Source organism: Spodoptera frugiperda, chromosome 4, assembly GCF_023101765.2.
Source record: "Spodoptera frugiperda isolate SF20-4 chromosome 4, AGI-APGP_CSIRO_Sfru_2.0, whole genome shotgun sequence".
Taxonomy (NCBI): Eukaryota; Metazoa; Arthropoda; class Insecta; order Lepidoptera; family Noctuidae; genus Spodoptera; species Spodoptera frugiperda.
This window is the reverse complement of record NC_064215.1, coordinates 4258516-4284092: the sequence shown is the minus strand read 5'-3', so window position 1 is coordinate 4284092 and position 25577 is coordinate 4258516. Positions and strand designations below refer to the sequence as shown.

The 25577-nt window shown below is 36.9% G+C and overlaps 2 protein-coding genes across 9 annotated transcripts in view; one reads left to right on the top strand and one right to left on the bottom strand.

Annotated features, from left to right (window-relative positions):
- Positions 1-477: 477 nt before the first annotated feature.
- LOC118272494 (uncharacterized) lies at positions 478-23418 on the bottom strand. Its single transcript, XM_035589038.2, has 10 exons — positions 22862-23418; positions 16546-16623; positions 14631-14809; positions 12345-12552; positions 11821-12011; positions 9642-9786; positions 3599-3763; positions 2391-2500; positions 1648-1806; positions 478-856 (listed from the first exon to the last, which is right to left on the bottom strand). Exons 1-10 carry the CDS (start codon positions 23294-23296, stop codon positions 595-597), a joined length of 1932 nt encoding a protein of 643 aa, XP_035444931.2. The 5' UTR covers positions 23297-23418; the 3' UTR covers positions 478-594.
- A 564-nt stretch (positions 23419-23982) lies between these two features.
- Positions 23983-25577, top strand: part of LOC118272422 (sodium/hydrogen exchanger 3) — a 49547-nt gene continuing 47952 nt past the window's right edge. For 3 of the 8 annotated variants that reach the window (XM_050707925.1, XM_050707922.1, XM_050707919.1), the window contains exon 1: positions 23983-24147. The gene's annotated coding sequence lies outside the window, so the exon portion shown is untranslated. The remainder of the gene's footprint in view (positions 24148-25577) is intronic. The other 5 variants (XM_050707924.1, XM_035588931.2, XM_050707923.1 and 2 more) reach the window with 2 other exon arrangements.

Here is a 25577-nt window from a genome sequence, read left to right as displayed (position 1 = left end):
TTGAATGTTTGTGCATGATTATCTCGCGTTTGGCTGAACTGATTTTTATGCGGTTTTCAGCATAGTATTTTTTAGGTGAAGGTGTTAAATTCAATGTTAACTGATTTAAAAAAAAATCATGGAGGTAGTAAAGAAATTTGAACCCTTTGTTTACAACTAAAAGTTTTATTATCTTAGTAATAGTAGTCTAGATTTGTATATGGGATTCATAATGTAACTGGTGAAAAGTCAACACTATTTTTAATCTGATTCTGCTAAATGTGTTATGAAATAGATAGGTAGCAAAAGTAGAAACGGGGTGATTTAGTCAGTAAGAATCTGACACTCTCTCTCGCTTCGCTCACGGTGGTAGCATTGGATAATTTTTCCCCCTCAAAAAAAGGCGACAATCTCCACAATATATTAAGGGTGATTATTACCACATTCTTGCAATGTAAGATTTTTAAAGTAAATACATGTAAAATAAAACTAAACAAATATAATAAACCGACCAAACGTTTATTAATATAATTTTCAGTTTTCATCATTCATACTAAACTTATTAAATAAAAAAATGGATACAAAATTGTTTTAACTACAATTATTATTATTGCATTATACATCGTAGCATTTATTGTCTAAGAGGACTTGATTCTTCGCTTCCACTGTGTAACTTAACGACGGCTTCAAAGTGGGGTAGTCAGAGACCTTCGAGGCACTGTCTTCACAAACTTCATCATTTTGGAATCCTAAATTATAATAGTTGTGTTGTATTTCGTCTAAGTTTTGTATTTTGTCCTTTGTGTTGTTGCTCGCTGTTTGAGTTTCTAGATTCGCCTTGGTTTCCACCTCCATTGGGATGTAGATGTCTGATAAACTGTAAACAAGATGAGATGATATTAGTCTTTAAGTAAATACTTGTAGTATATATATACAATGTGATAGGGGTGGGACTTCTAACCCGTTAAGGCTCAGTATGTACTACATCTAATTTTATCGCCAAAAAAAATAATATGGGAGGTTGAACCCCTAATTGAAAATATTGAAAAATAGTGATTTGTTCGATAAAAATAATTCACAAATTAATTTTTTTCTCACCAAAACATTATCAAACATATGAAAAAAGTAATGAATTAGTTAGCCAAGGTTATTATCTACCGTTTGTCGTTTTTTTTTGTTTCTACGACGCATACAACCTTTGATATCAAAAAAAGTAAAAACAATATTAAAATAGCCATAATTTTTAAGGGAGGGGATTCGACCCATTTGACCCCCGACTTTTGTCCATAAAATTAGATGTAGAACTCAGCCTTAACGGGTTAGAAGTCTCACTACTATATACTACGTATCTACTTTAGAAGGTATAGTGCCTGTGCTTGTTATAGTAAGAACTGTATCTTGTCTTTTGATGTTAACAAAAGAGTTTTTGCTCATTTTATAAGGTTCAATATCTCCATAAGTCCACAAGACAGAACAAGGGTACATTTTTGATTGATTCGTGGCGATGAGATCGCATAATGGCTTTTTGACTTAAACTCGAAATTCCCAAGTAATACAAAGTTTTATGGATCATTATTTCAAAGGATTTACCAATTAAATTACACAATTTGATGCGTTACCTTTACGTTTATAAATATTTCAGAAATTTACAAATGCAATAATACTCACTGTGTACTTTGACTGAACCCATCCACCTGTGTCCTCAGCCGCTTGATGACGGAGGGTCTCCTGCGGAAGGTGACCGTGCTGTTGTCCACTTGACCCGGCGTCACGCCTGTCGTATCATTGTTAGCCACTTTTGTAGCTTCTTTCCCGTCGTACCATTTGCTGTAAATAATTATAAAATATTATATTGATTTACACTGTCCAGCCCGCAAGCAATCTCCATACACAAACTTTATAATAATTTGTATATAAAATCGCTGCGTATCGTAATGTAAGTAAAATAGGATTTCACTTCAGCGTGTACGGTGGTGGGATGTTTATTAGTAAGCTGCACTAAAAGAGTTTCGGATTAGATTCTAGGGTTGAGTTGAGTAAAGTAATTAAAGTAAGTTATTGTTTACGACAAACAGTCTATATGTATAAATTCCGCCAGCATGAATTCAATTGTATGCCATTTTTATAAATTAACAATATTTTTAGCACAATACTGCCCATTCATTAGTAGTAAACCATCATCATCATAATCATATCAGCCATAGGACGTCCTCTGCTGAACATAGGCCCCCCTCAATAACTTCCAGATAGACAGGTTGGAAGGGACCTGCATCCAGCGACACCCTGTGTCCTTAATCAGGTTTCTGTCCACCTTGCGGGTGGACATCCTCCACTGCGCTTGCCGGTACGGCGGTGAAGCAATTTTATGCAAAATGGTAGATTATTGTTTAGTGGACTTTTTGAATACTAACTTGTAAGCATCCCAGTTCAAATTATCTTTGTTTTTATTAGACTGCATGCGACTTCTGTTGGCCTTCCACCAGGAGATGTCCTTCCTGTCCAGAGGACTTACTTCCTTCACCTGGAAATAATTTTATGATTAAAGAATAGCTTAAAATGATGTATTTTTTTTATACAACGTTATCCCATATTAGGATTTTCTCCTGTATATTGGGTGGGTTTACAAACATACAATTTCACATGCACAAGACACTCAGACCCGAAACAACAATTTGTGGATTACACAAGAGTTGTTCCGTGCGAGATTCGAACCCGCTACACTTACCACGGCAGCACTGGGCAGTCATCGTTTATATCTTTAAATTCTTCACGTTCCACACACGAGTCCTATAACATACATTAACTTCCACGTAGGTCACCGGTAACCTACATTAGTAGAGGATTTGCCTTCAATAGTTTTCTGATGGCAGTTAAAGGCTTAAATTACCCATTTGCTTACAAAAGACACTCGGAACGCGTTATAATAAAAATTCAAATAGGAAACGATCTGTTTATTTTCCTCATTTCATAAGCATAAAAAAACAAGTAAACTTAGTTCTGTGCAATTTGCCGTACACCAGCCACAATGGACTTTACTCTTTTAAGTTTCAAAGTTGTTCGTGCGTCGTAAGATCTTGATCTTATTAGGTACCTAACTAACTGGAGGCTGGAAGAAGTTTGCTCAGTTTTTATACCGTGTCTAGTTTGCAAAGTAACTTTATAACTTAGAATGAAAGTAATGTTCTTACGTAGAACTTAAACTGGTACATGTTTCTTTTTATAATTAGTTGAATGTTGGTTTTTTTTTCAGATGAATAACTTTGTGATAAATAGTAATAAAGTAGTAATAAACGCCAGTTCCACAACACCCACAATAGAAAAGTGTTTTATAAAAAGGAATGTCTTTGTTGGTTTCCTCTATGTTTAGCTTTTTGGGAAGGAAAATCTAGGAAGTGTGTGATTTTTACCTCACTAGAACTTCTAGGCCACCTTTTGCAGCGAAAGGAGGCACTGGGTCCTATTAGTAGACCAACGCAGAAGAAAAAATAAAAGGTAACTGGTAAATCTTTCCTAAAGTAGGGGAATGATATACCCAGTAAAGGTCATCCATTACCTTTTTTTTAATAGACTATCGTAATATAAACCACGTAATCCAACAGAAAAGATGATAAAAGCATACCTTATAAACAGCAACTCCAGCTAGGAATATGCAGATGATGTTCACCAAGGTCAGGCATAGTGATGCGGTGCCCAATATTGCTAGCTCCGACGGTTGTACCACCAGCCAGCGAAGTTCTTCTGTCGTCACCAACAAACGAGTCAAAGCCATCGCCCAGAGGAGACCCTGAAATTTACGGTGGTTCATTTAAAAACAGGTTTTCTGTTATGTGGTACCTCGTTTTAGTTTAATATTGTATCTAGTTGCCTACATAAATGTGAATAGGTACTAAAAATCTTTGAGTAATACCTAATCAGTCAGTAAATTCACGCTTTAAATATAAGACAGCAAGCGATAAAAAACTACGTCATGCCCAGTTCTAAATCTATAAGTCCTATTTTTATACTACAGTTGTAGTTGAGGTAAAATCCTGCCGTAGCTCGTAGCGCGTAGTTCGTAGCGCGTAGCCCGTAATGCGTCTTTCGTAACCACGTAGCAGCGTTTTTCCGCTATTAAGTATTAATCCATAATGGTCATGCATTTTGACTAAGGTGATCTACTAACTTTTCAAAAATGTTCTCTGCGGCGGATTAGCCAGTTGAGTTCACGATTTGCACGTCTACGAGATAATAGTGAGAAAACGCTGCTACGAGCTACGAAATACGCGCTACGAGGTACGGCTGTAGTATTTACGTAGCAATTTAAGTATAAAATTAAGGTTTATAGATATTATGACTGATGATGTAGGGTTAAAACCATGGCTCTACATGAGATGTGATTTTCGTTTTGCAAAAAATATTTCCGCATTCTTTCTTATGCAACATTATACATTCGATTCGCCTATTTAATCTACCACCACGATACATTATGATCCGTACATTTTGTTGGCCGGAACAATTGGAGGCGATTACGATGACTCACGACCATTCATACATACCATCAGCCACTACCATAATCGTCGCCATAATCGCAGTATTAATGTAATGCTATATTATATGTCCACTGCTAATGTTCAGTTTAATAGTGGGCCATACACCATACACTATTCTATTGTACTATAATAAAGGTTGGATTTCGTCTTTTGTTTGCTATCAATATTCTGCATATTTCAACTATACTAACTATATTTTAAATTACAATTAGTACTCGTCCATTAATACAAACAAATATTTCAACGAAAACCGGCAATTAATAAAAACATTTTTAAACAAAATAAATAATGAAATTATTGAAGTATTAAATTTTGTGGGATAAGCTTCATATGTTTCTTGACCACAGAAGAACTGTAATGTTGTAGGCTGTCTAGCAATGTTGCGGATAAGCGGCGTTATAATGCCGTATTTGTAAAGAGTGTTCAAATTAGCTCAAATAGAATAATGCACTTTTTGGCTTAAGTACTGCTAAGCCAAGATGATAACAAATATGTGGTTTAAGTTAAGTAATAAGAGGTTTCCCCATATGATATAACATCTTTGATTCCCGTAGAGGTGGGCAAATAGAAAGTAATTATCAATAATAATATAACCCAGTTTTTTATTAATCAGTTGTGTTATGAGTCTCCTGTAATAAGAAGAGACCACAATACGTCGACCATAGTTTCAGCTACACAGATGACCTATCAATGACGTCACACACGAAAGTGGGTGTCACATTTAATACGTGCATTTCTGCTTACGCCTAGGGGAATGAACGACAAATAAATATATGAAGGCATGACGTGCGTCCTTTGTTTTCTGAAAGACGTAATAATGACGTAGTTATACAACAAAACAGTATTTTAACGTAACTTGTTCTTATCAGAACTTTGGTACAAGTAAAGGAGGTATAACACAAACTTTTGCTGATTATTTCGGTACCGACGTCAAGACCTAAAAATACGTGATTCCAAATGAAGAAGCTCTCCGTTTTAGCATCACCTTTGTTCTATTTATTATGACGAACGTCAATGTAGTGGTTATTTTTAGATTTTCCCTAAATAATGCAATCTATTCTGGTGGCATTTATTTGTTATGTTCATACTTTGGCCTTTCAGAGTGAGAGTTGGTTTTACCAACTATGTGTAGTAGTCGTATCGGGTAGACAGAGGTGCACAATACGGCACTTAATGCCACTGTACTGCTGTACGTATGTACCTACACCCACTTTTCTCCATGTATTATAAGTCCCATGTAATAAGGGGTAAACCTATTGCCATATGACAAATTTTCGACCCGGGAATCGAACGCGAGACCCTTAGTCCCGCAGTTGCACTTGCGATCAACGAGCAGCCCCGGATCTAGGGGGGCAAGCCGGGGCCCATGCCCCGGGCGGCAAATTCAGGGGGCGGCAAAATTCACACTTCACGGACCAGTGGACAGCTCATCATTTATTTAATTTTGACCACGGAATAAATATAGTACCTACAAGTACAGGAATTTCATGGCCATATCAACTTTACCGATACCCTGAGCGCGGAGTGAGACGTGCTGCCCGAACATTTTATTATTCGCTAGGCGCGTAGGCATAGTACATAAGAGAAGAAGTTCGCCGCCTCTACGCGGGTGTCGTGCGATCGATGGTCCTTTACGGGGCGCCTGTTTGGTCAGCTCGACTGTCAGGCGTCCGACGTTGCAGAACGAAAATCTATCGTCTGCAGCGGAAAATGGCCATCCGTATCACACGAGGATACCGAACGGTGTCCTTTGAGGCGGCAACGCTCCTGGCTCGCTTTCCGCCGTTGGATATCCTGGCGGATATGGACGCGAAGGTCTACGACCAAATCCGTTCCGTCCGTCAAAACGGTGGTAGAGTGCCAGGAGCGGCGTTCGTTAGGCTGAGGCGGCAAGAAAGGCGACACGCGCTCGAGCGGTGGCGTGAGCGGCTACAACAGCCAGAGATCTTACGCAAGCGCGTTGTCGAAGCCATTTTGCCGCATTTCGAAGCCTGGCTGAAAAGAGAGGAGCGCATCTCCTTCAGGCTCACTCAGGTACTGACCGGACATGGCTGCTTCGGTGAGTACCTGAACAAGATTGGGCGAGAGACCACGGCAAATTGCCACCACTGCGGAGGTAACCTGGATTCCGCACAGCACATGCTCGAAGAGTGTCCGGCGTGGGTCTCGGAGCGGCGGGTCCTGGTTACCAAGATCGGGCGAGACCTGTCTCTGCCAGCAGTAGTAGAGGCTATGCTGGCAGATACAGAAAACTGGAGGGAGGTGGCCTCCTTTTGTGAGACTGTAATGTCTCAAAAGGAGGCTGCTGAGCGGGATCGTGAGAGGGCTGATCCTGCTTATAGAAGGCGTCGAGGTGGCAACAGTCTTGACGCCTAATCCCGCCTGCGTCAACTGCAGGTAGACCTTTGGGGTCGCGGGTACCTAGAGTGGGGACTCTAGGTGCCCATCTAGCGACCTCAGGGAAGACGGTGGCACAGTGGTCACGTGCTGCCGTGCAACTTGCACAATGAGGCTAATGGGAGGTACATGTCTCCCTAGGGATGTGCCGTAACAGGCGTTGCACCATAGGGGCTCCGGAGCAGGTCTAGTTAGAGGTCTGGGTGCCCATTATCGGTGCTGAAGGTGGCCACCGGGGTGGTTTTAGTGAGGTAAAAATCCCACACTCCCTAGTCTTTCTCCCCAAAAAGCTAGGCGCCTTTTAAAGGTTTCCACCCGACATCAGAAAAAAAAAGTATATAAAGTCGATTAGAAATACGCGCCCGGCTCTTGCTCGCCTGCAGGAATCGCAGATCGGGGCAGCACGCGTTTGATTACCGTGAGATGAAGCTATGTTCGAAAACTTCCTCGTCGACTTGTCCCCACGACAGTGTTTTGTTTTAAAAATGTGAGTAGTTTGTATATTTACTATTTAGCACTCGTCGATTGTTACTTTTGCTCTTGTGATGTAAAGGGTGTCCATTCGAAAAACAAACATACAATTCAGTATCCTAATTTACCGTCTGCTAAACGACCTGTACCTCATGGAACAGGAAGTAGTAATGAAACTGGGAGCTGATAATTACGATTCCACATTATGGAGGTTATTTATTGATTCTTCTAAGAGAAGTCTGAAGGGTGTCTTGTTGTACAATGGTAATACCTATGGTTCGGTGCCTGTTGCTCACTCCGTGCATCTCAAAGAAACGAACGAGAGTCTTGAGCTGTTGCTAAATAAAATAAAGTATAGCGAATATTGTTGGCAACTCTGTGGAGACCTCAAAATAATATCTATGCTTTTGGGTCAGCAGTCTGGATTTACAAAGTATCCATGATTTTTGTGCGAGTGGGACAGTCGAGCACAAAATTTACATTACATTAAGAAAGAATGGCCTTTCAGAGAAAGACTTGTACTGGGACAAAAAAATGTGCACCAACCCAAAATCAGTTCTTTCACCTCCCCTTCACATAAAGTTAGGATTGATGTAGCAGTTTTGTCAAAGCTTAAAATAAACAAGGTGACTGCTAATACATATGCGACAAATTTCCTGCACTTTCTTAAGCTCAACTTAAAGAAGAACTTTTATAGGCCCTCAAATTCGAAATTTAAAATCGGATAGATTGTTCTAGAATACAATGACCCAGGACGAATCTGAAGTATGGAGTTCATTCGTAGAAGTCATAGAAGATTTCCTTGGAAATAATAAGTCTCCAAATTAAGTACAAAGAAATTGTAGCTAAGATGCTCCAAAATTATAAAAAACTGGGATGCAATATGAGCGTTAAACTTCATTTTCTGAATTCCCATGTTGACTATTTTCCCGAAAATCTTGGAGTTGTCAGCGAGGAACAGGGAGAGGGGTTCCATCAAAACATATAGGAGATGGAGAGACGTTACCAAGGAAGTTGGGATATTAGAATGATGCCTGATTACTGCTGGGCCTTGAACAGGGCGCAGTTTTCAGGGAAAAAGAGAACGATTTCATTAAAAAAAACCAACGTCTGTCTAACGTAGGTTATTTTTTTTATGAGCAGCTCAATTTTGCAGTGTAATTTTCTTTTAAATATATCTTTAATAAATATTTTCTAAGATTTTTTTGGCAGTTTCTATGAAAAATTTTATTCACACTTTTCCTAAAAACCTGACTTGCTAGAAAAAAACTAAGCACAGATTCGTGATCAGCACACCCCATTTACTATAGGAGACCTATTAAACTTGAAACACTTTTTCGTGAAAAAGAAAATGTAGGCCTGTGTGGATGTATTATTTCCGGAAGGTAGGTTAGTATGTAGGCTTTGTCCAAATTTCAAGCCAGGAACGCTTATCGGGTCTTGCAATCTTAGCCATAGAAAATCGTATTGCACACGAGATAAATTACGACAAGGCTATAGACTTATTTGCTGAACAAAAACCTAGAAGAGTAACATTGTAATTTCTGTTAACAAATTTAGTATATAATATATTTTTAATTTTATAATGCATATTTTTATTTTAAACCCTACCCTGTTAAATACATATATATCCTAGGTTTAGGTCTATTTATCTGTAAATAATACACAACACAGAATGAACAATAATGGATGCATTATTTCCGGAAGGTAGGTTAGTATGTAGGCTTTGTCCAAATTTCAAACAATTTGTGGACATCTGATTGTTGCAATTATATGGGTGAAAAAGGTGAAAATAAACACGATTTGACTGCACGGTTGGTGCGGTGACTGGGCAACTGGCTACCGTGCAACGGGTACCGGGTTCGATTCCCGCACGGAGCAACTCTTTGTGTGATCCACAAATTGTTGTTTCGGGTCTGTGTGCATGTGAACTTGTATGTTTGTAAACGCACCCACGACACAGGACAAAATCCTAATGAAAAAAAAAAAAAGTAGGTGGGGGCGGCATTTCTTAAATTTTGCCCCGGGTGAAAAAAAATGTAGATCCGGGGCTGTCAACTAGACAGCCATTGCCGCATGTGTAGTAGATGCTGCTTAAATCTACGTCATAGATAGATGGATCGCGTTCAGTGACGTGCTTTAGGCTCTTCATGGCCATATATAGACAGCAGCAGACATATATAAATAGGCTAATGTTGATTTAATGAATGGATGGATACATTTTATTTCTACATGATGGAATGATCATAAGAAATTCATACTCACAGCATTCACAGCAGGCGGCAACAAGGAGGCAGAGATGGCGACCCCAACGAGGGAGGAGGTGTACTCTCCCAGCACGGCCAGAGCCACTCCAGCACCACTTGGTATCGCCACCAGTACTCCTACCCATAGGGATCGGTATTCACATCTGGAAATCAGAATAATTGTGGTTTATTCACATCAACAGCCTATTACTGGCCACTTCTGAACAAAGGTCTCGCATGAAGAAGGTTTGAGCATTAATCACCACGCTTGCTCAATGCGGGTTGGACAATTGTGGTTTATTAAGATGTGTCAACTAATTATATTTGGCTGAAGTACCGATTTATGGAAATTACTTCAAATGTATACGATGCACAGCACAAACACTATGTCTGAAAACGTCTTCGAAGTACTTTTTAAAATGTTTTAGTATTTGGCATTCCACTGACCTTATCTGAATCTAGGACACAAATAGGTCATAGGTCAGAGATAAAGTCCTGTACCGCAATGTAAGAAGTGAGTAAAAAGGTGGATAACACAGTGTAATAATTTCCAGTCAAGAGATTTTTTCTAAAATAAATGAATTTGTCTAAAATAACAAAAGTAGCCTAAGTTACTCTTTAGTACATCAGCTGCTTGCTAATAAAAGTACCGTTAAAACTGGCCAATTCCAGCCATTTCAGAGATTAAACCAAAACAAACAGACAGACAAACATTGTAAAAAAAAATTGGTATATGTCGCGTATGTGTCATATGCATTTAACGGTTATTTCAATATTACAAACAGACCATCGAATTTTACTTATTAGTCTAGATAGATTATTTTAATTTGAACTTATTAAAACCATCTCAACATTAAACAATCAAGTGCAACATAGTTCATTACTAAACTAATTAACAATTAACTTGTAAGATCCTAGTAATTTTTAATTAAAAGACAAAGCAAATTGGCTGTTTCGTAACAGATATCTTATTAAGATTGCAGGGCCATAAGGAAATCGATATGTTATTATGTTTGCATTGTACTGACTGACTAGACAGGGTGATTGATGGTGGGTTGTATCGTTTATCATGTAGTGACAATATCGTCATGTAGGGATAGGAAGTGTGATGTTCCAAAGGTGAATAGCCGACCTGTGTCCTGTTTTCTAGAACAGTGTCATGTAATCAGTGACGTAGTTAGTCGGTTTTAGATTTTTAATGAAATGTTAGTTCAATGCTACTGTACGTTTGGTGCGGTGAATAGGCAACTGGCTGCTGTGTAATGTGTAGCGGGTTCGATACACATGGAGCGAATCTTTGTGTGATTCATGCATGAAAAAATGTTACTAACGAAAATGAATCACCGACATAAAAGCGCACAACTCCTGAACTACTACTGAAATTAATAATTTTTTGATCTTGGCTAGGTGAAGATCGGACAGTTACTGGTATACTTTACAGAGCTCAATTTATTTTTTTATATGGGATAGGTATTTTTTTAGCAATTCATTTGGGACAAATACCTTACCAAAAATGTAGGAACGTATTAAGAACTAATGTTAGGTACGTAAATAACTTACGTACCGTAAATTACAAGCTTTGTAGTATTATTACATTACATAACATTTTTGTAATAACTATAAAACGTTGTGTAATAACGTTATTTATTATTATTTACTATCCTACTAATGTATGTCTAGTGTTTACAATTACCTTCTACATACCTACACATTTACATATCTCAGTAATGTAGGTACACTAATCTGAGAATGTTTATATTATAACTTTCGTGATATATACTAAATTAATTATTATATTTCCACGACGCGGCGACTATCGTTGTGCTACGTGCGTACGATAAGGTATGCTGATCATGAATATGAGTCTCTAACATAGCTTGAAACTAGTCAAGATCTTCGTCAAATAATTACGTGAGTAAGCCGAAAAACATAGGAATTAATCTTAGCATCATACAAATTTAGGTTGTTGTTGATTGTCTTACTTAAAAACCTCTTATCTGCCGGTTTGTAAGAATTATAAAACACAATAGAAAACACATTGTGTCTCGCGTGTACGTATCGGCATTCCAGCAAACCACGGGTTAAAAAGAATCAAATTCAAATATGCACTGACTACAGGCGTTAGGCAGAGCTAATAGCAAGCTGATGTGGAACTCTGTAAGGGAGGCTTATGTTCAGAAGTGCTGGAGTAGAGATACCTTGAGATCATTTCATAAGTAGGCCAGTCTTCCACGACTCCATATCGCTCATCGATCGCACAGATGGTCAGCCCGAACAGGAATCCCATGACGAGAGATAGGAACAAGCCGAGGAACTCATTCTTGACTCCCATCACCTGCAGGGAACGATCTTTGACGGCTGTGCCTAGAGTACTCGCTGTTATAGGACCCTGGAAGAAGAGGTTGAAATGTAGTCAAAATATTTTGTCGTCAGAATAATAAGAAGTTAAAGGTACATTATAAAGTCGTAGTATAAAAGGTTTCCTTCTTCTTGGTATAGTCGATAAGGGTATCGGATCATCTCAGCAAGCAACTCAGTAAACTGTACATGTCTTACGTATTATTGGATATTTTTAACATCATAAGATGCATTCCACAGAATGCAATTTCAGATCTTATTGTGTTGTGTGTATAGTATGAGGTATGTTAATGTGTGTACGCGACAGATAACATAACAATACCTATCAAAATAGGTAGGTAAGTAAATACAACAATTCTCTTACCATAAGTGGAGATATAAGCATACTGGCCACAAGAATGACAGTGGAATTTTCAACCAGACCAATAGCAGCAACGAACGCGGCGACCAGTAGAAGAAACACCCAATCAAAGGTGAGGGCTGCGTCTGCGCGCACATCGTGCAACACCTGTGCGAGGTTCGTGCGCGCACGCACCGATGATGAAAATCGGGACCACGCTGTATTTGAGACGCTGAAATTAAACAGATGAATACATCAATAATGAAAATGTTTTTTTCTTAATTTATTCATAAGTTTGTTACAATTGAATGGTAAAATTTTGTGTAGCCCGGCTAATGGTGGCCACACACGTAGCGGTATACCTGTACGGTATACCGGGACTGAAGACTTGTGCAAGTATACCGGAGCGTGCAAGTCAGGAAACTTGTGCAAGTTTTGTCACACACCGGTATACTTGCATAATAAGTCTTCAGTCCCGGTATACCGTACAGGTATACCACTACGTGTATGGCCACCATAATACTGATAAAGGTGATTTTGATATTGATTTAGAAATACTACGTAAAGGAAATACTTATGGTCATTTCATGATTAATATGTCTATGTAGATAAATCATATTAGGTATGTACGGTATCTATACTTTTCTATTACACTATAATAGATTCAGACATTTTTTACACAGCAATGACGTGTTTACCATATTTTTATTGCTGTAAACACGTATAAAATGTGAATTATTAAGTAATGGGAAGTTTTTCTAATGACGAAATGATTGTTTGCCCACAATTTAAATAACTGTAAAACATGTTTATTTCTATGGAAACCAGTAAGTATAGGTTACGATGTGGCAATTGAAAAATATGTATTATTGTGACTTGTGTTGTGTAATAGGAAGGGGAAAGAAGATTACCTGTTGATATAAATCACAAAGAATTTAATTCATTCTCTGCATAGGTAAGATGAGATCATTTTTATTTGGGGTTTTTCCTGATTGAGGATAAATATACCTATTGAAATTATTTCAAAGAAAGACTAAAAAGTATTTTTGATCGAATGGTGTCCAATATTTTTTTCTTTTTTTTGGTTAAAGAAACCTTCAATATCTTCCACAGGGAACAGGGGATTTAGGTCAGCCAGCTCGAGTAGTAGGAACAGGGTGGTTTTTAGTCAGTAAGAGCCTAACACTAGGCTATAGAAGTCATTGGATGATTTTCCTAGTCCATCTAATCCGTGCGTACGGCGCGTCGCGTTTCTAACGCGTCTCAAAGAACTATCAGACCATCACAGATGGGGTCCAGTTGGGCTGATGCCTGATCTGGAGCTGCAGACTACCTAGCGGGTTCACCGGGGCTCCGACTCGAAGCAGAAGTAGGAGTGGGATGGTTTTAAGTTAGGTAGAGTCTGATATTCCCTCTCGTCTCCCCCAATGCGGGAGAAGTAATTGGATGATTTCCCCACCTCAAAAAAATCATTTAATCTATCTGTTCCTTAAAAATATGGACGAAACAGAACGGACAAGAAGGTATAGCAGGATATGATGGGGCCTGTACCTATTTTTTATGACATAGGTGGCAAACGAGCAAACGAGTCACTTGATAGTAAGTGATCAGCGCCGCCCATGGACACCCGCAACACCAGAGGAGTCACAGGTGCGTTGCCGGCATTATAAAAGAGTGTGCTTTTTTCTTGAAGGTTTGAAGGTAGTATCGGTTCGAAAATATTTGGGAGTAAGTACTAATGATAGTAGGTATAGTCCTTGCGTCATTTAGCTTAATTTTAAACATTTAGGTTTATTTATAGTTCGCTAAAGTAATAGTTGTTCGTTAAGACGTTGTTCCGGGAGATCGAGATCAATTGTTTAATTACATCTCTAGTCGGTTCCTTTGGAAGCGATAAAATGTTCGCTTGTATTTGTAGCTGCTAGTTGTTTTGATCATTCATTCTATTGTCGTTTTATTTTTTCTTGTTTATTATCCTTTGCGTGTCTTTAATTATAATTTTTTTTATATTTATTTATTTATTTATTTCGCTCTTTTATTACTTTTTCTTTGTTAACTAAGATTTCGTCATTTAATCGTTTGTTGTTCCTTGTTTTTCTATAAAATATAAATGCAACGTCACGCCTTTTATCTCCGAAGGGGTAGGCAGAGGTGCACATTAAGGCACGTAATGCCGCTATACAATGTACACCCACTTTTTACCATTTGAGTTATAAGTCCCATGTAATAGGGGGTGAACCTATTCAATAAAATATTTTAAGTAAATATACATTTTAAAAAAGAAAAAATAAGTACAGCTCTAATACTTACTCTTCATGTCGAATGACACCAATTTCAGACGCCGGTGGACTGACTTCATCATTGGATTTATAATACAGGGCGCAAGGTACCAAACTGACTGATGACTGATACCTGGACCCGATCCCAAAGGTCCTTAGAACTTGTAGCAATTCCTCACTCAGATTCCCTGACTCTATAGAAAAAGTTACCTGCGAATAAAAGGGTTATCTTAAGAAAAGGTAGCTAAGACAAATGTTTTACAGCCCTAATTAGTTTTTAACGAGAACACTTAATTTGTGAAGATATATTGGACTCTTGCCAATTTATATTTACCTAATGTAATTGCTATTAAGTCATATAAAACACTGGATTCAATTTAGGTGTCCATTGGTAAAAGTGTTTAATATGTATGTTATATATAACACTGGTTATAAGTAGAATTGTAATATTATTCTAAGATGTGCTATGAAGAGTCTTCATTATGATCATCACTATAATTAGTATGTATTATATGTATATATTATATGTAAATAGTATATGTAATGTTATTATGTAGGTTTATTATTTTTCCATGTTATTTAAATATATATTGGTATATATTTGTGTAAGTAGTTATATTCTATTTTTCCACCTGAGCTTTTTTGTATTTACTTGCTCCATGCACCTACCACTGGTTTTTCACTGCATCACCTAAAGGTTTGGCTGGTAGAAAATGCCTACGGCATTAAGCCCACCTTTGTACACATGTGCATAAAGTGTAAAATAATAAAAATATGAAGATGCACCGCCGCAAAGTACCTGCACGAGGAAGATGCGCAATTCGAGTATTCGATGTATATCGATAGAAGGGAAGCCTTCTATAGCACACATCCATACCACGCATCTTTCCATATAACAACATAGCTTAGTTGAATTCGTTACCACCAGTGCTAAGCTATGTGTATCAATGAAGTTGTATTAGAGGTAGCCAAACTCACGCACAGCAACGTAGCATAATACATCTCTAATGGTAAGAAAAGCACTAAAAAAAAACATAACCCTCCTTCTGGCGCAGTCGGGTAAAAAGTACTTAACCTAAAAATCCGCCACCAAACATTACTTTCCTCAATTAATTAAAAATTATATAGACACTTTGTTCCGTTTATGTTTAAATCGATATATTAAAGTGTGGTATGTTCCATTGTGTGTCCAGTACACTGTACGACTATGGGTCTACACAAAGCGGGTTCGAAGCAGTTTGGACGTCTGCCGCATTCGTAACGTGCAGTTATGAACGATGACTAAGATCCTTATCTAGCTAATAGGACCTACGCGATGTAATAATGACTTTTATTAAACGGTTTGATATACATAGATCATAGATATGTACTCGTACATGGGTGTGTGTCACTATGTATTCGTTAACTACGCCATACAATAGTTATTAGCTAGTTTCCTACTAGTCTACTTTAATACTTTTTTCGAAACGTATAAATTTTGTATGAATTTGTGCGGTAAGACGTCATCAAATTTTTACGTCAACTAGTATAAATTTTGGTCCAAAAATCGAAAATTAAGTAGATCATCAAGTCTATGAATGTAAGTGTTACTGCTCCTGTAAGTCAATCAATCTTTGTTTAAAAATTGATATTTATTGGTTTGTAAGAAACTCCAAACCCTTAGTATTCTAGATACTCTACTTATTGAAATGACATTACGACGAAGCCATAATGAAATGGATAAATCGTAAAGTCAGTTTAAGAAAGTCAAATTTAAAGGGTAAGTAAGTAAGTATTTCTAGTGAGCAAATATACCTGGGGTAGATACAGTAAACTAACCTGCCAAAATTTATCAAACCAACCTATATTTGTTAAATAGATTTTGATCCGTATTGTTTTGTAATAAAGTTGAAGTTGTATTTTAAAATTAAAATACTTAATAGTTACCTTAACCTTAGAATACTAACCTGCCAAAATTTATCATCCTTCGTAGTACTCCAAGCTGCATTTTTGATGTCTAGACGTTCCACTATTTCCGCTAGGATCTAGAAACAAAGGATTTCATAACTTATGGTTATTAAGACAAGGGTTAAAATATATTGCCAATAAACTAACCCAGCACTATTAATGAATTTTCAACTTTATTGTAAAGTACTAAGGTTGAAAATTTAATAAATGTAGATAGGGATAGTTTGATATGCGTCTATACAATACTTAGTGATAGAGTTTACTGAGATAATGGTCAGTAAAAACAATAAATTCAAAGAGAACCTAGGCGTAACACTTAAAACTGATAGACTCAGTCTTACAAGAGGATTTCCCTATTTAATTTTCAACCTAAAGGAAGTACCTTTAAGGTTTTAATTTGCAGGCTCTTTATTACTAGAAAATATAAAGAATTTCAACCAAAAAGTTTATGATTTAAGGTTACAATTTGCAGGCTTTTTCTAACTAGAAAATTGTTATTACAAACAGTTCCTTACGTTTCAAAGATGTTATTACTGCAGGCTATATTTTCATGACGCATTTGTTTAATTCAGCTGCATAACTACCTGTTTCATTAATATGTTATAGCGATATAACATCTACGTTATAATGTTGTTATAATCTGTGGTTACTTAGTACTTCTCGTTATGTAACTTTTACTCAATAGTTACTATGTATAATAGGTTAAATGATTATTTTTTATTTTAATGTTCGTCTTGTACACTATTTTTAAATATTAGACACGTATTTTTTTATTTTCGTACGGAAACGAATACTTACGAAGATATATCGATTTCACTTGTAGGTACATTTTACACGTAGAAATGACGTACCTATTTGCTCTACTAAACATTGATTGTTTTATCAAAGTATTGTTCTTATAAATAAAAAAAAAATCGTGTTTAATATTATTTCATTACCTAACTGGCGGACTAAATTGATTTTTAATTTTCAAACCTCTTATCATCTCTATTCTATATTAATACAAACAGTAAATTGCTACTGAGTGTTTGTTTGTATTTTGCGGTAACAGATTTTGTGAATTGAAAAACATTACAAGATTTTCCTCTCTCACTAAGTACTTTATAAAAAAAATATGATGACACTACAATACACAGAATTCATTCTGGTCTTTCATCCGCTATATAATATTCATAAAACAATAACAAAGACAAGTAAGTACCTAAAACATAAAAATATGTTAAACGATTTTAATTGAATTTGTATGTATCTATAATATTTGGAATGTTTTAATAATGTATCTAGAATGACTAATTGTGTTTTAAATTCTGATTTGTATTTTATTATTGTAAGCCTCAACGGCGGGGCAGCTGAATTTATTTTAATTATTTAAGACCTGTATTTATGATGCATACCAAAATAAATTCATTCAAATCAAATCATATTTATTGAGTAGAGACTCACACACTCTTAATCTTGATGATCATACGATATTATAATGGATTTTTTCATGAATTACCTCAATTATGGATATCGATTGGTAGATAAATTATTCAAATCAAATCATATTTATTGAGTCTCTACTCAATAAATATGATTTGATTTGAATAATTTATTGAGTCTCTACTCAATAAATATGATTTGATTTGAATGAATTTATCTACCAATCGACATCCATAATGGAGGTAGTTCACGAAAAAATCCATTATAATATCGTATGATCATCAAGATTAAGAGTATGTACCAAAAATCAGATCGATCTGTCGACAGAAAAGGGGTGAAGTTCCAATTTCAAAATTTGACCAAAACAAAGAAACGGGTCAAACTTAATAAAACAGCTTCGTCTAATAATAATAAATAAATAAAAATATTAAAACAATAACAACAACCAAATATTATAACAAACAAAATCATGTTCAAGCAACGATTGAATTCAACAACATTTTGTTTTCTTTTAATCTCAAGCGGCTAAGCAATAAAATTAACGAAACGTCGAATAATATCGAAATGAGAAAAACATTGGACGAGCGATAAACAACAACTACAAACATAGCTATTTCATTACTTTTATTTAAGGGGTAAAATCATCCAATGACTTCTCTAGCCTTGGGCGAAGCGAGAGGGAGTGTCAGTCTCTTACTGACTAAAAACCACCCCGTTCCTACTCCTGCTTTTCGAGCCGGAGCCCCGGTAACTCGCTAGGTAGTCCGCAGCTCCGGAGATATTTCATTACTTCGAACGTATTTTTACAGGAAAAAATTACGTATTTATGTATAAGGTTTTATGCAGTATGTATGTATGTATCTTTGTAGAAAGGACGAATAGAAAATTCTAGCTGAAATGTCCTTAAAACGTTATCACATTAAATGGAGTATAGTTTGGTTGTTTTTATTTTAAAATTACCTACTTTATCTAGTTACCGGCTGCCTTGTAAGTTTTAGTCACGAATTTGGTATTCTCTACTAATTTATCCATAATGTGAGTTTTTTTTTGGTACATCTTTTAGATTTGAGGATCTTCTGAACCCACTTTATAGGGATAATATGTATATATAGGCTACCTTTCACACGGGCAAAGCCGTGTAATGTTGGTTTTTTAAGGTATAATCCGGTAAACGAGCAGACGGATCACCTGATGGTAAGCAATCACCGCCGCCTATACCACCGGACGCCCATAACACCAGAGGCGTTACAAGTCCGTTGCCAGTTAGGAATTTAAGGGTTGTTGGGGAAACGGGATTGGAAATATTGGGAAGGGGGGTAATTGTGTCTATTTAATTGTAGTATTTTATTTCTATCACTAAATTACAAATTGACATCAATGAAACATGTAGCACTTTTCTAGTAAGATATTCAAAATATTATGAAAACGTTTTATTGTCTAAACGTTCCATTGTTTATCTATTTATAACAATAGTAATGATTTAAATGCTCGGAAATGTGATCAATGTACAATATAATGTAGCTGTAATCATTGACTGGTTGAAACCATTTATGATGACAGAACGGAGACATTTCAACATGTTTTTTTATGGGAAACCTATTGTATTTGCCACAAGGTAAATTAACAAATTGATTTCTTCCGGCAACTAAGTACGAACAACGACAAAATAACATAGTGTTACAATATCCTATGACATTTTGTATCTATACAAACTGCTCTTCTACATGAAAGGGGTTTGTTATATCTCCACGCTTGGTAAACATGTTGAAAATTGCAGTTTAAGAAGTGCAAGTTTATCAGGGAGTTATGCTGTTCCTGTCAAAGTGTAGTTGATGGCTAATCCTAATGAGGTATGGTTGAAACGGTTGAGTCGGCCACGGCCATACAAAAAACTGACGTGACACTACGCTAGCGTTGTGTTTTGTCGTATGAGTGAGGTTAGCGGAGGCCTAATTACCCTCCTCCCCAATCTTATTCATCTCCCCCAAAAGACCGGTAACGTATTTGTAACGCCACTGGTGTTTCAGGTGTCTATGCGTCGCGCCGATTGCTTACCATCAGGTGATTCGTCTGCTCGTTTACAAGATAACCTCATAAAATAAAATGTCTTCACCACATGGCTTAAAGTAAATGACAACATGTGTCAAACTTATCTTAATAGCAATAGGAAGTTAGGAAGAAACGTTGCAATGTCAGCTATCACAACCTTCACCTTAGCGAGACATAATTGAAAGAGGAAATTAATGTTAGATAAAACAAAGAACACTGCCTCGTTGGTGGAGTACGACTAGTCCTTTTGCTAGGCTAATTTTAGGCTTTATTATTCTTTTTCTTCTTCGTTTTAAAGAAACTTTTTATTGGCATAGCATTTGGAATTGTGACTGGTATATGGCACCGCTCATCACCACCATATCAAATGAGACTTATTGGTAAAATGTGACTTCTATACGTGTTCCTCCGCATACTGAATGCAAGAATTAAAGTATGTGGCGTTATGCTATGTTACAATCAATAAACGAATATGATCGATCATTAGCTATAGGGAAAATCAAATAGTTAATCCCATCGCGCAGGTAACATTCTTATAGCATTTCTAATAGGTAAATATGTAAGAATGCGCGTTTTTTATCTGAAACCGCAAACGTTCGTCATAACGTCGTTTTTATGCGAATAATTGACCGGGCATCTTTTTATTTCATCTTTTTTTGTGGTTTTATTCAATAGCTGTTAATGCAAATGTTATTTTTGTAACGAAATTATTTATAGAAACAGTTTTAGCACAAAAAATGAAGAGGTTTAGGGGCTGTACCCATAATGGATGATAGTGTTTTTTTATATAACAATTAACTTTATTGACGTATTTACCTATCAAGGTCATTGCACTCGTTAGGTAGGCAAATAAATATCTATCTATTTTTAACACAGCATTTTTTGTCTATATGGAAATTTCTATGTATATTCGTTCATATAGATAGATCGAGAAATTGTTTAATTATGAGTAAATGTAAAAGTTAGACAAATCATTTGAACTTTTTTTAAGGTGGAAAATCATGCAATGACTTCTCCCGCCTTGGGCGAGGCGAGAGAGAATGTCAGACTCTTACTGACTAAAAACCACCCCGTTCCTAGTCCTGCTTTTCTAGCCGGAGCCCCAGTAAACCCGCTAGGTAGTGCGCAGCTCCGGGAGTTAGACACATCTTAAGTCAGATTTACATTCGAATTAACTCTACAAATGGAATAAATAATAGACAGAAATCAACTCAAAGATAACAATAAGTACCTACACGTAGATGTTATGAATAATGATAGTTAGGAAAGGGAAGATGGCGAGTGATAAGCTGACATGGGGTTTGACATGGGAAAATACAAAAAATAATACGTTTGAGCCGTCCACAACTCCAGATAATGACGCCCACGACGACATGACAACTAAAGAAAACATATTAGTTATTTCCATCACTTGAAGTGAAATGAAATAGAAAGAAGAAATAGATTTATCATAGAAATTAGTGCTAAGTATTGAGTGAGTCAAAAGAATAGTACCTATTGTAAATTTTATTAAAAACTAGCTGACCCGGCAAACTTCGTACCGCCTCAAACATATTTTTTTTACCTTTTAAATATTGGACCTCCACAAATAATTCAAGACCACAATTAGCCAAATTAATCTAACCGTTGTCGTATTTTAGTGAAACTAACGAACATCAATTAATTTTTATATAAAAAATACTAGTAAACCCAGTGAACTCCGTTTCGCTACCAATGATTTCCCTGTTTTCCTGCTTTTCTGTTGAATTGTTCCTATTTTTTTTTGCGTGCGAACGAATGCAAAACCCTGGAAATCGGTTTGTGCATTCTGGAGTTATAGCGTCAGGAAGAAAAACCGGATTTATTTTTATATAACAGATTAAATTGCAGCGTTCCATATGTTGGAACAAATGTTTTGGGGATAAACATCATCAGAATGTTTGGAAAACTTTGGGAAGCACCCAAGCATTTAAAGACGTCTACCACTTTTTAAATAGTTTTCGTACAGGTTATAATGGGGGCAGGTGTTTGTTTACACCGACATCGTAATTTAACATGAGCCCCATATAACATTTAAGCGTGAGCTTTTGGGTTTCCATGTCGTGTCAAAGGTTATTTACTGTCGTTAACCCGATTCCTGGTTACAGTTACATGTAGCTAACGATATAAATATAAAACATTTTCACTCCAGGTTAATATTAATTATAATTAAATATGTGATTATGTGATTAGATGTCAAATATGTGATTATCTGCGGTATATGGGTATTGTCATATGGAGTAAGTGTTAATTAGTAAGAGATAATGTTTTATTTAACGTACGTATATGTTCCTAATATTTCACCAAAATGTAAAGGTCTATTTATAGTTATGCATAAATCAATAAAAACCCATTTTTTTCTATCAATTAAGTGATTTAGAACAAAACTAAATGATTCACGATTTTGATATAAAAATAATTTCTAATAACCAATGATCTTAGAATCCTCGGGCGTTGAAAATTGGCACAAGCTATCCTGTATCAGACAATTTCCTGAATTTCCACATTAAATGAAAAAGTGTGCCAAAAGACAACAATCTCTGAATCACATTTCAATTATTTTATGAAAGAAAATTGATTCGTTTTATTCATGAATGATAAGTCCATGTTGTTTTATTTTTATGAATGTTCTTATCTTGTTTGGCCTTTTTTATTGATCCAACGAATGTAGCCATGCCGAAGTTTTGAGAATTTATTCAATCTTAATACTTTCTTGGAACACTCGTAACAGAATTTTAAGATGCCTCATTTAGGAGCAGGTGCAGTCTCTTGTTTAATGAGAGCGGGGGCTAACATGTGTAATTGAGTCGGTAACAAAGTACTTACAGTTTCCAGTGGCGTGTCCCAGTGAAATGCAGCGAGCACGTCCACTCCCCGGGTAGGCCTTGTTATTGTAAGTTTGTTCTTGCGCGGCTTTATCGCCTGCTTCAACTCTTCCCAAGCCTTCACGCAACCTTTCCGATCCACCAACTCTCCTTCAGCTAAACCACTCTCACTGGGACATCCGAACGATTCAGCTCTAATATTCTGATGCAAACAATCGGTTGATCGACACTTGGATATTACGACAGCACTGTCATCATCCTGTGCAAACGACTCTATAGATTTTGTTCCTAAATGCTTTTCTTTTAATTCATGAATAACTTTTGAGGCTCTCTCGTACTTTTCTTTTTCGAATATTAAATTTGGAATGATATTCTTTTTTAAATAATTTTCATATTCCTTATTGGGCACGTTCACGATAAATAGCACTCCAGCCATGATTGACTATTCATAAATAACGTCCGTGGCAGCAGAGGTGCAGTGTGTTGCGCCCGCGCTCGCGTCTACTTCTGATCTAAGCTGCCGCTATCACATCACTAACTAATTCCGCCCTAGTGGCCATTGTTTTATTTGCTGTCGAAATGTCGCCTTTATGTGCGGAAAATTACAAAACAATTGGCTTCCGTTCTTGCGAGGCATTCTGACTTAAATTTGTTTTTTTTCTTTGTAGATTGCTTTGTTTTGGTTTAGTAAATAATTATAATGTACCTACAAAGATAAGAACCCATTATAATACTCGGTGTTTAACTAGGACCATCTTTATAAATGTAACATAAGTACCCGAGCTACTACTTGTTTGAAAATAACATGAATAGTATTCTATACGTAATACGGTGGTAGGTGCTAATGTGTTATGGATTTTTCTTGTTTATGACATTGAAGTACTGCAGTAGCAAGCACGTAGTAGTCATTAATGGTTTAGTACTGAATCAATTCTTCACTACGTACGACTAAACGCAGTCAAATAAATCCATATAGCGCGTTGAAGTTTATTGACAATGTTCACGTGGCCGTTTCATCTTATCACGAGCATCCCCTCGGCAACGGTTGCGGGTCAAAATAAAACCGTAGCCGCGCAGCTGAGGCGGGGGCGCGCAGGGCGGCAGGGCGGCTGGCGGCCGGCCGGGCGCCCGCCCAGTCGCGGCACAGCCTGCCGCCCGCGCGCACCTCGCGCCCTCCCGCGCCACTCGATCAATAACCGTGATAACCTACACTCCTCTGTTCTGAACCCTTCACATGGACTGACCGAAGGTGCCGCCAGCTCGCCCAGCCGCTGCCGCGCGTCTCACGTGGGTACCGCACTTCGTAGCGCCGCCGCCGATAGCCGTTGTCAACACCATAAAACATGGCCACCTTCGAAAACACATGATCGCCAATACGGTTATTGGGACGCGAGCTATTCTCGTTGGGCCACAGAACGTCGGTTCACATGTAGCTCCTGTAACCAATGTATTTGTGATTTTATCGTAGTATGTTACGTAAATGCGCTGCCGCCGTTTCAAAATCGATAAGTTATTAAATCTTTATGAAACGATTTGATTGGCGCCTCTTATTGTAGCAACTGGCTGCCGTCTTCGTTTCAAACGGCATTATTATCGCTGGATGTTAACTTCCCTGTAGAGATAATGTTTTGGTGTCCGTCATGGCTGTCTGCGAGGTTGACTAATTGGCTTTCCCGTGTTTCTCTGCGGCGTTAGTGCTTGGGGGCCGTGGATGTTGTATAATTGCCAAAAACGTGCGGCGCTGGGTAATCCGTCGTCAGGATAAAACTCTCATTATATAACGCTATCCTTGTTGTGACGTAAGTGTTGTGCACAGGTGAGCTCTAGACAGTATGGATTTATTTATACCTGCTACGTAGACAGTAATAATATAACGTACAGTATAATAAATGCGAGTTTAGACTGAACATTTAAAGTAAATAAACGTTGTACAAAATTATCCAGAATTAGGCTCTCGCCTTACATAACACACATTTTGCATTAACTTTTTTTATGTTTAGTGTTCGCGTCGACGTAACTTTGTGCCGAGGCCTGGGGGTACGCCGTAAGGGTCGCAGTGTGGAGTCAATGTCAATGTTTTACTTAATAGTCTCCTTGAAAACTCGATAATACTAAGCGAGGCGTCTGCATGAACCGCCGCAAGCCACGTCGATATGTTGACACCGTGCTGAGTCGGGATTTTGACTAACTACGACTAATATTTGACTAGGAAAACCATTGAAGTCTATTTATTTCATTTTGGATTAGACTTGCATAGATTTTATTAGTTGATAAATAAATATAACAAAATATTTAAATCCCAATGACGCGATTGTTTTGAATAACGGGTTTTAAAAGTGTAATCTATAATCGACAGTTTGAACTGGTCTAAACAAACAATAAACTATAAATGTTTAGAAACACAAGACAATCATACTACGGCAGTTGCGTTACTTCATCGTTGATTAGTACCTAATTAATGGCTGCCACATCATAAATATCAATCTTTATAACCTTGGCTTTACGATAAAACACTTAATAAAATAAAAACTGCATTGATTTCCTTACATAACGATATATCCAGTGATTTTTTATTATGTAATTTATATTATGTTAAAGATACTCATAATAACAAAGCATACATTTATTTAACTTTTTAAAATTAATAAATGACACTTTCAATGTCAAGACCACAGATGAGGTTCGATTTTTAAAATTGTATTAGCCCAAGTTTGTTC

Bases quoted from the DNA above. Each gene is read 5' to 3' on its own strand.
- LOC118272494 (XM_035589038.2), bottom strand. From the start codon at position 23,296: ATGGCTGGAGTGCTATTTATCGTGAACGTGCCCAATAAGGAATATGAA. The intron at 16,624-22,861 runs GTAAGTACTTTG...CTTTGTTTCTAG, and splicing joins GGGACACGCCACTGGAAACT to ATCCTAGCGGAAATAGTGGA. The intron at 857-1,647 runs GTGAGTATTATT...TCTTGTTTACAG, and splicing joins GGGTTCAGTCAAAGTACACA to TTTATCAGACATCTACATCC.